This window comes from Lasioglossum baleicum, unplaced genomic scaffold (assembly GCF_051020765.1).
Source record: "Lasioglossum baleicum unplaced genomic scaffold, iyLasBale1 scaffold0065, whole genome shotgun sequence".
NCBI lineage: Eukaryota > Metazoa > Arthropoda > Insecta > Hymenoptera > Halictidae > Lasioglossum > Lasioglossum baleicum.
In genome coordinates this window covers 395787-406656 of record NW_027469125.1, presented here as the reverse complement: position 1 = coordinate 406656, position 10870 = coordinate 395787, and the positions used below count along the sequence as shown (strand labels likewise).

General features: G+C 39.3%; 1 protein-coding gene and 1 long non-coding RNA gene across 2 annotated transcripts; one reads left to right on the top strand and one right to left on the bottom strand.

The window, feature by feature from the left end:
* The first annotated feature begins 340 nt into the window (after window positions 1–340).
* On the top strand, window positions 341–9111 carry LOC143219751 (uncharacterized). The gene is made up of 3 exons (XR_013011445.1): window positions 341–468; window positions 2133–2234; window positions 7580–9111. It is a non-coding gene; the product is annotated as an uncharacterized LOC143219751 (long non-coding RNA).
* Window positions 9112–9870: 759 nt separating this feature from the next.
* LOC143219743 (uncharacterized) lies at window positions 9871–10591 on the bottom strand. The gene is made up of 2 exons (XM_076445623.1): window positions 9997–10591; window positions 9871–9938 (listed from the first exon to the last, which is right to left on the bottom strand). Exons 1-2 carry the CDS (start codon window positions 10589–10591, stop codon window positions 9871–9873), a joined length of 663 nt encoding a protein of 220 aa, XP_076301738.1.
* Window positions 10592–10870: the final 279 nt, after the last annotated feature.

The following is a 10870-nucleotide window of genomic DNA, read 5'->3' as shown; positions in this document are numbered from 1 at the left end:
GTAGGATCTGATCCAAGCTAAAGATGATGTAGGATCTTGTCCATGCTAAAGATGATGTAGGAGCTGATCCAGGCTAAGTACTAGACTAGGGGGCAGCACTATATGGGCACGGCCAAAACCCGGGCGTGAGCACTCTCATATACTCTCTGGTGGTACTAAACCATACCCCCACCATAGTCTACTATTGCCCCTACGTTGTTTTCCAACGCGCCCGCGCGCTACACTCACCAGCGTACCTCTACTGTATCCATAGAGGTACGCTGGTGAGTGTAGCGCGCGGGCGCGTTGGAAAGGACACGTAGGGGCAATAGCAGGCTATGGTGGGGGTATGGTTTAGTACCACAGTACCACAGCTCTGGCATCACTGATCCAAAACGCGACATTGCTGCCCGGTGCAGCCCTGGTTGTCTGGGTATTTACAAATGGCTCATCCGTCAATCTTCTATTAAAGAACACCAAATTTTAAAAGTATATAAATTAATTCAATTGCAGTCTATTCGAGATTCTGCGATTATAGAGCTCATTAAGGTGTGGACAACTACACGACAGCCACCAGTACTTTTTAAAATTCAGACGATTAAAGTCTACCCAGTCCCGGTTTGGGATGGAAGTTGAAAATTTAAAGTTTTCTTTGTTGATTGTGAATGCATCACTGTTAAATGCTATGCATTTGTTGGCTTTGTTACGACGCCAATGATATATTATAGGTATGTTATTTTTATCTTGGATAAGTCCAGTCTTGTCACAGTAAAGGAATGTCTGAGGAGATATGTAGCCTGTGGTAAGTTGTTTACGTGAGGTGTCGTCAATTTGGGAGATAAGTTCGCGTAGAAGGTGGTTGTCAATATGTGGTAATTTACTGAAGTAGTCTCTGGTAAGTCGGAGAAGGAAAATGTCAATTCTAGGTATGTCAGCTGCGTCATCAAGTGTCGTGTACCTGATATAATGTTGCCAATTTGAATTTTTAGTTCTATATAATTTGTTACAAGCGCGTAAACATTTTCTTTCAAAAACTATGATTTTTTCCATTGTAGTATGGTTAGTGTTCCACCAAACCGGGGCTGCGTAAGCTATTATAGGTCTTATTAACAACATGTACAATATAGTTCTAGTTCTATGGGTGAGATATTTGTTGTGGAAAAGTCTACTATTTGATTTAAAAGCAGCGTATGCTTTGCTTAATTGGATATCTATATGTACATTACCTCTTAATAAATAATCAATGTGCACACCAAGGTATTTAACAATTTTTTTGTGAGGGATTGGGTTTCTGATATTGGTACCTGGTACTATTGCCGTGATTTGAAAATTTTTACAACCAGCTTTGGTTTTTGAGCTGAGTGATTCAAGGGGTTTTCGAAAAAGAATAGTTTCACATTTGCTAGGACTTAATTTAAGGTTCCAGTTAATATAGTAGTTGTTAATTTTATCAACTATTGTTTCGAGGTGGGACTGTACATTAGATACTCTATTGCCAGAAACATAAGAGACAAGATCGTTAGCAAAAGCCAGCACAGATGCCTTTCCCGGTTCGTTAAATTCGAGAGAATTTAGTAGATCACTAGTAAAGATATTGAATAGCACAGGAGAGTTAACAGTACCCTGTTGTAGACCTTCTTGTATAATGAATTGTATTGAGGATGAATTCTTTCCATCCCATGTATAAAATGTTTTATTTATAATCATGTCCGAGATGGTATATATTAGCCAGAGTGGAAATTTCTTTTCATTGAGTTTATATAAGAGACCTTTAAGCCAAATCGAGTCAAAAGCTTTTTCTATGTCTAGTAGTGCAGCGGCTACTAATTGACCATTACTAATTTTGTTATTGATATCTGAAATGAATTTGTGAATTGCATGTGTTGTAGAATGTCTGTGCTTAAAACCAAATTGACTGTCAGGGATGATGTTGTGTAAATAGCAAAATTTGTTGATTTTGTTGTTTATAATAGCTTCGTAAACTTTACTGAGACTGGGTGTAAGGCTGATGGGTCTGTAGCTTACAGGATCTGTAGGCTTTTTACCTTTTTTGATAATTGGTAAAACTTTAGCTTTTTTCCAAATTGTAGGAAAATAATTGTTATTAATTGCATTATTGAAAAGTATTGTTAGGTTATTAATTATTTTTACAGGAAGATGTTTTAGAGCGATTGGAGGAATACCATCTGGGCCATGAGAGGATTTATTTGGGAGTTTTTTAAGAACATCTTCAACACAACGGGGGCTGCAGAAAGGTGAAATTTCATCTTCAGATAGAGTTGGAATTTTAGAACTATTATGTGTGTTGAATTGTGTGATAGTTGTATTAGTTTGTCTGCGTACAGTGAATTGGTGTATTATGTCATTGGCAGTTTTGTCTACAATGGTTTTCAGTTGTGAATCTATGTTCATGTATCGAGGGGAGTTAATTAACTCATAGTGAGCGCCAATTGCATTAAGTTTGTCTGTCGGTGAAGTAAGTATATAACTATCGTCAGTTTTCTGGAAAGATGCGATATCACAATTACTTCTGCTAAGGATCAAGTTATCATTAAATTTTATGTGGATGTCTTCGATGTTAGTAGGCTTTTTGTGTCTAAAGATTGCATTAATTTTTGGGAAAAAAGTGTCAGAAATTTTATGATCAATTTGTTTAATAACATTGGTCCAGTATTTTTCAATTGATGATCGAAATGTTTTATTTAGTAAATGTGTTAAAAAGTGTTTGTGTATGTTTTTAGCTATTTTAGTGATGGTAAGTTTTGAATGAGGGTCGGATATATGGAGTTTGTGTAATAATGATACAATGAAACGTTTGCTTTTTTGTAATTTAATGATTTTGCGGTTTATATATTTACCCCGACGGCACACCGGCTCGGTTTCAGCCTGGCACCTGTGCACAAAAGGGCGCGATTTTCACCTGCCGAGGGCTCCGAGCCCAGGGCCTGCCGGCCGGGCTAGGATTCAGCCGATTTGCAAGATTGCAAGGGTGCGGGATTCGCGTTCTCATTGCGTGATAATACAAACACGGGTTTTTTCAGTAATCAAAAACGCCAGATAAAGGTCAATCTAGGCAGCAATCGCCCTCAAAGGTCTTATTTATTAACTTATTATATTTTTGTCGGTAACAAGGGAGACTGCTACGCATTTGCAAAGTACTGCCATATTGATGCGACCCGCCCTGTGTCGCGCATGCGCGAGAAAAGTTGGGCCCAATCGAAGCACTGATTGGCCACATTAGTGTGATACCGTGCTGCCCTCTTAAAAACAGGCTGAATCCCAGCCCGGCCGTCAGGCTCTGGGCTCGAGCCCCCGGCAGGTGAAAATCGCGCCCTTTTGTGCACAGGGGCTAGGCTAAATCGTCCTGATTTGGTCTCAACGCTGAGCCAAGCATTGCGTTAGCCCGTAACGTGTCGGGCTGGGGCTCGGCTAGTTGGGTCCGGCGGTGGGCTCGGGCAGACTGTGCTGTCTGGGTAGTGGTGTTATCATTATCTTTGAAACGTGGTGTAAATTTTTCAATTGCTTGATGAATGAAGTTAGCGATGTTGTAAAGTTTGGTATCAATTTCATGAATGGGAAGATTTATATCTGTTGGTATGTCATCGTTGTATGTTTTTGCTAAAAATTTAGTGTATTTTTTCCACTTGGTGGCTTTGTAATTAAATTTGAGATTGAGAGTGCTAGGGTCAAGAAAAGGAAGGGTAAAGTTAGGAAGATCAAATACAAGAGATAATGCAAGATGATCACTATCGTAGGGTAGAGTGCTGGCTTTACCGAGATCGTTATTGGATAGATTTAGTCTAGAATTAGCAAGACAGACGTCGAGGTAAGATGACGATGGTTTGAATGTAGGAATAGAAGAAGGAATGATTTATGTCTATACATGAGGTCATTTTTGTTTTCCCATTTTTTAAAATATTTGCCTCTTTCGTTATCGATACTATCCCCCCAGTCTATACGTCTGGTGTTGAGGTCTCCAGCAATAATATAGTAATTTTTTTCATTTTGAAGATTGAGGCATTTAAACAGGTTGTCAAGTTCATTTATAAAGAGTGATCGGTTATTGTTAGTAGCATATATACTTATAATAAAAATGTTGCTATTGTCATTTAAATTAATTTTTATGATGGAAAATTCGAGTATTTGATTAGGAGAAGATGATGGAAAGCTGATCTGTTCAAAATTGATATTGTTTTTTATGATAATAGCAGTGCCTCCTCCTTGTTTAGAATTTGGTCTTTCTTTCCGGATGATGGAGTAATTTTTTAGTTTTAAATTATGAGATGGATTTAGCTTAGTTTCAAAGAGAAGGACAATATCATGATCATGCAAATTAAGAAACTGGATGAGTTCTAATCTACGATAATGAGCTATAATGGAATTAACATTAATTGCTGCTATCTTTAGTTGAAGTCGTTGATTTGTACTATACATTATGTTTGTCAAATAGAGAGTTTAAAATGAATTCAATATTTTCAGAGTTTGTAGCTACCTGTGATGCTACATTTTGAAACTGTGACGTAATTAGGGCCGTAATGTCTTTTTTTAATTCTTCCATCCAATTGGTTGGGTGTTCGTTGAGGGGGATTTCTTTATTTGGATGGCGGTTGGTCCGAGTTGTATCTTCGAATTGACTGTGTATAAGCGTCTTTTGGAGTTCCGGGGGAGTGATAGGTAGATGAGGACTTGCATTTCTTTTTGTCATTTGGGCAAAAGATATATCTTTGGAGATTAAAAGGGCAATTCTGTTGATTCTTCCTTGAGTAATTATTGTACGTTTTAATTGGGTTTCCTTCTTGTGTTTGATTGCAAATTTTATATATGGACAGCCTTTGTAAGATGCAGGATGTCCAGTTTGCCCGCAATTTGCGCATTGGAGATTTTCCCTATTAATGTTTGAGGTAATGGGGCAATTACCAGGACCATGGTTTTTCGCAAATTTGACACAACGGTATTCCAAATTACAATTTTTACTAGCATGGTCAAGCCTTTGACATTTTTTGCATTGGAAAACTTCTTGTTTTCTTAGATGTTCCCATTTAATTTTTTGGTATGCTAGCGTTTTTATTTTAAAAAGGTTTGATGTTTTGCTATCTCTAGAGAGCTGAAGCAAATAATGAAAATTATCTGGTTGTGCTTTATTGTAAATAAATTTGGAAAGGTTTTCTATTTTTATATCAGGGATATTAAGGTCTAACAATTCTTGTTTGATTTCATCAATTGTGAAATCTCCTTTAATTCCTTTTAGTAATATAGATTTTGGTTTTTGCTCTTTAGGCGTATAAGTAAAAAACTGAATCTTTAATTCAGTAAACTTGTCAATTATTTGTTTTTGGAAAGTAATACTATTAGTATATATAGTATGATTGCTGGCGTTAGTTTCTTTTACTGTGAAATCCGTTTTAGGGATATTCAGAGACAATATGTAGGAAATTATTGACTGGATTTTTGAACCCACTGTATACAGGGTGTCTCAAAATTAGGTCCGGAGCCGAAAATGGGAGGTTCCTGAGATCATTTCAAGCGACATTTTCCTTTGAAAAAATGTCGTCCGCGGCTTCGTTAACGAGTTATTAACGAAAAACACGGACCAATCAGAGCGCGAGCTAGACGCGTGCAGCCCGGCGCGCCGGCAGCCGAGTGTCGGTGGCACGCCGCGATGTCGTAACGAACAAAAGTTTCTCGATGATGTGAATCCTCACCAATTTTGATAAGCTTTGGATATGTTGTCAATACCATGATTCTGAACAACATTTCCCTTTACAGTTTCTGTCGATCGGCTTTAGTTTACGATATTATTGTAAAAATTTGTAATTGTAAATCGATCGATGTACATACTATTTCCTCGCCGATGTCGATGAGCTTCATTTCAAAGGAAAAAGATATTTAAAACATCGAATTTATAACATATTTCAAAGTCATCGGAATCGGTGAGGACCCACATCATCGGCAACTTTACCCGAACGATAGAAGAAGCACAAACTTATTGAATTAAAAACTCACTTATTCAGCCGTAAATCCATTTGACTACCACATACAACCACCACACTTTTACATAATCTTCGAATCGGTGTTTTCGAGAATCATATGATTCTCGAAAAATCAATATCTCCTTGGGAACGATTTCATTTGTTTTAAACGACGCCTTCATCGAATACATTGTACGCTGGGAGAGGACAGTTTCGCGCGGCATCGCGAAGAGCATCGAACTCTTTCCGCGTCGGAGTAAGTAATTTCGTTCGATATCGATACGAGTTATAAAAGTGTGCTACGAGTTCAACAATTATGTAAAAGTGTGGTGGTTGTATGTGGTAGTCAAATGGATTTACGGCTGAATAAGTGAGTTTTTGATTCAATAAGTTTGTGCTTCTTCTATCGTTCGGGTAAAGTTGCCGATGATGTGGGTCCTCACCGATTTCGATGACTTTGAAATATGTTATAAATTCGATGTTTTAAATATCTTTTTCCTTTGAAATGAAGCTCATCGACATCGGCGAGGAGATAGTATGTACATCGATCGATTTACAATTACAAATTTTTACAATAATATCGTAAACTAAAGCCGATCGACAAAAACCGTCAAGGGAAATGTTGTTCAGAATCATGGTCTTGACAACATATCCAAAGCTTATCGAAATCGGACAGGAAATAGTACATCGATCGATTTACAATTACAAATTTTTACAATAATATCGTAAACTAAAGCCGATCGACAGAAACTGTAAAGGGAAATGTTGTTCAGAATTATGGTATTGACAACATATCCAAAGATTATCGAAATCGGATAGGAAATAGTACATCGATCGATTTACAATTACAAATTTTTACAATAATGTCGTAAACTAAAGCCGATCGACAGAAACTGTAAAGGGAAATGTTGTTCAGAATCATGGTATTGACAACATATCCAAAGCTTATCGAAATTGGCGAGGATTCACATAATCGAGAAACTTTTGTTCGTTACGACATCGCGGCGTGCCACCGACACTCGGCTGCCGGCGCGCCGGGCTGCACGCGTCTAGCTCGCGCTCTGATTGGTCCGTGTTTTTCGTTAATAACTCGTTAACGAAGCCGCGGACGACATTTTTTCAAAGGAAAATGTCGCTTGAAATGATCTCAGGAACCTCCCATTTTCGGCTACGGACCTAATTTTGAGACACCCTGTATATTGGTGGGGGTTTGTAGACTTTTTGTTTTGGAGGCAATTTTCCTTTTTGTTTACTGGGAATGAAATCCTCAACTTCTGTGTCACTGTCATCAGAGAGTAAATTGAATTTATTATAGGTATGATCAATATTTGCTGCATTTGATTTTTTAGTTGATAATTTCTGAGTTTTCTTAGGGGTTAACCACTCTATATCATGAATATTTCCTTGATTGATTGGAGGGTTCTGGGAGTTTCCAAGAGAAGATGCTGTATTTGTTTTTCTTGTGGCAACATTCAAGTTGGGTTGAGATTTTGAGGTTGATGGAACATTATTATCTTTAAGTAAATTTTCATAAAGTCTATCCAGTTGTAAGGAATGCAATTTTTTAAATTTAGAATTCTCATTTTTAGAGGATGAATTTTCAGAAAAATTTTCTTTATCATCTCTTTCAGAGGATGTTCGTTTTCCAGTTCGGGGTATCGAAGATGACGCCATTTTGACCAATTTTGACCCGATACTAGGCGAGATTTGCTCGCCGTGTATCGGGACAGAATTTTGCGTTACTCACAAAGGAAAAAGGAAGAATTATCGCTCAGCAGGTTCAGCTTCAGTTTGGGATGGGAATTTTATAAGGATGATAAATAAAAACTCAATATTTCTTGGAAATAAATCGGTTTAAATATCAGCTTGATGTTATTCGCTTGCCAGTCTGAAGGCGTCCCCTGTAATTTGTTCTGCCGTCCGTTGACGCAGGGCTTTGGGTATGGGCAGCAGCGCGACCAGCTCTGTATCACCTTACCGGGGCGAGAGACCCCCTGCTCCCTAGTACAAGGCCTGTACGTGCCTGTACGGCGCTGCGTACGGCATTCGAAACATTGGCGCGACTGTGTTGCCCTCTTACGGTGTAGCAAAATCCCCCACCGTTTTCCGTGCAGCCTCGCGGCAGCAGGGATCCAAAACGCGACATTGCTGCCCGGTGCAGCCCTGGTTGACTGGGTATACATACGTATTTACAGCAACTTATACATATTGACTCAACTTACATATGTGGCTCTTTGGGTATATTAAACAAACTACGAACGTTCTGCTTTCTGCTCCACTTTTTGCTTGCAAGTGCAGTAATGTATAGGCATTTTTGTCTAATTTCGAAAACACAAAACCAAAAATACTTGGAAATATAGGGAACAATGAACTAAATACTCACAGCGATTTGATTACAAATGGCGTACATATTTCAGTCATTTCAGTCGGCGTGTACAAGAAAAATATAAGAAGGGAAATAGACTGAATAGAACTGAAACGTATAGTTCGGTATCAGAGATACTAGTTGGCGCTGTAAAAGAGAGTGACAGCAGTGTTACCTCTATCTAATCCTCTTTGATCATAGATACGTTACTGTTTTTTCCGCGCAGCGCCACCAGCGGCCATCCATCGTACGAAAAATCTTGGACGATATCGGCACCGACGAGATACTGTTAAAGACTGCCAGCCTTACGGGAGTTGGCGGGACTCGAATTTTTCGGTGTTCTCTTACGCCCTCTAGGATATATTCTGACTGGAGTGAGAAACAGGAGGCCAACGACGGCATTTCGTCGGTGCAGAAGACACTGTATTGGTATCGTGTTAGCACCGCTCCCGCGCGCTACACTCACCAGCGTACCTTTACTATATCCGTGTGCGCTGCTTGTGCGAGCCACAATCTATTTTTAGAACTTGCCATGTTGCCATGCTTTACGGCTTACGGAAACGAAACTGAAATTCGACTGTCGAGCCGTCGAGCGTATGAATCGAAATCTGGAGCTAGCCTTCGGGTCCCCGTGCAGCGAGGATTTTTTTTTTATTTTTATTTTTCATTACTTTTTTAATTACATTTTTTAACCTTCCAAAAAATTAAAAATGTTAAAACTATGTTCAAAATATGTATTCATTTTAAATAGAAACGTTTTGTTACTGTCATAATTGCATTAATAAAAATTGGTATATGATCGAGAACAGGTTGATGGTATTTATTTGGACTGATTGGAGAATACGAAAATGCAGGAAGTATTTTTTAGTTTATGAAACAATTTGTAGATTTATTAGTTATCAAACAAATAATAAAATAAATTGTATAATATATATAAATTGATTTTATACTAGCATACACAAGTTTATTTGATCTTCTGTCTTCCTATAATAAAAAAACACAGTCATAACTATAATTATAATAGAATTTCATAAAATATTGAGGTTATTGCAAACTCATCTTTTTTCGCGATGATGCTCTAATTTTATTGCTTCTCTCGAATGTCCATTTCCTTCCGAGACAGTACGTTTCTAAGTGTAAATAAAAAATGTTGATATAAAATGTATCATAATTAAACTACAATTATTCTAATAACGTAGAATGTAGTACATATTAAGTTTTAATTACCAGGATTTTCTTCTTCGACGTTAAGCACCCTTTACTGCTTCTCGTAATTTACGTATATGGACATTAGGGTGGACCTTATTTTTCGACCATGAAATTTTTTTGTCCCGTAAACCAGAATTGTAACAAATGTTGAGAAAATGATCTGGAAAAATTTTGGGGCCGATTGGATCATGGGAAAATGAGGCGCAGCAAATTTGAAAATTTTGAATTTTTTAAATCTTTACATAAATAGACGTTATGATATATCGAAAAGTCCGAACGGCGTGATGACAGCGGTTTTTTGAATATCTTCGGGGGCGACGGGTATCTGATGATATGCCTTCTAGAGGTCTAGCACCGTAAATATGGTTTTGCCATGAAGGTTGGCAGGAAAGTCGTGAAGGTGAGGAACGGGGTACCTATCGGGCACGGTTACGCTGTTTAAGCGACGGTAATCACCGCAAACACGCCATTTACCTGACTTTTTCTTAACGAGATGTATGGGGCTGGCCCATGGACTGCTAGAAGGTCTACAAATACCGGCAGCGATCAGATGTTGAAATTCAGCCTTCGTGGCTTTCAGCTTGTCGGCTGTGAGACGTCGAGCGCGTTCGGCAACGAGTGGGCCGGTGGTGGAAATGTAATGGAATACACCGCGCGACTCGAGAGGTGTTGGCTGCTCAAGTCCGATGACTTGAGGGAAACGAGCCAAAATATGCGCGTATTTGGACGACGGTCCAAGGACATTCACGGACGCGGGGGTACTATCGGCGATACCGGCAGCGATACAAATATTAGTTGTGCCATCAATGACACGACGCCCTTTAAGATCGACCGTGAGACCGTAGTGCGTAAGCAGGTCGGCTCCTATTATGGGATACGGGACTTCTGCTACGCAAAAATTCCACTCGATTGGGCGACGCAAACCCAAATCGAGGATCACGCGAATTTCACCGTAAGTATTGATACGCGTGTCGTTCGCGGCGAACAGCTTCAACGAGCTGGGGCGGGTACGCGATTCTGCGGAAACCGGCAGCAGAGACAGATCCGAACCTGTGTCGATCAAAAACATGTGGCCTGTTTAGAGGACGTTTGGCACACTCCAACAGTCTCCGAGGAGGAGAGTAACTTTAGTTTTCCGACGCTCGCGGAGGGCCGGACCACGCGCAGGGCTTAATACACCTGTTCGCAAGCTCCCCATATTTCATATAAATTCGACAGAGTCCCGATGGATCGCGACTACGAGAGCGTCTCCTTGATCGGGAACCGGCAGCGTTTCGACCGAAATTTCGTTGACTCGAACGCGGATTGCGCTGTTGCGACACTTTTAGATTCGCTATCTCGCGCATGA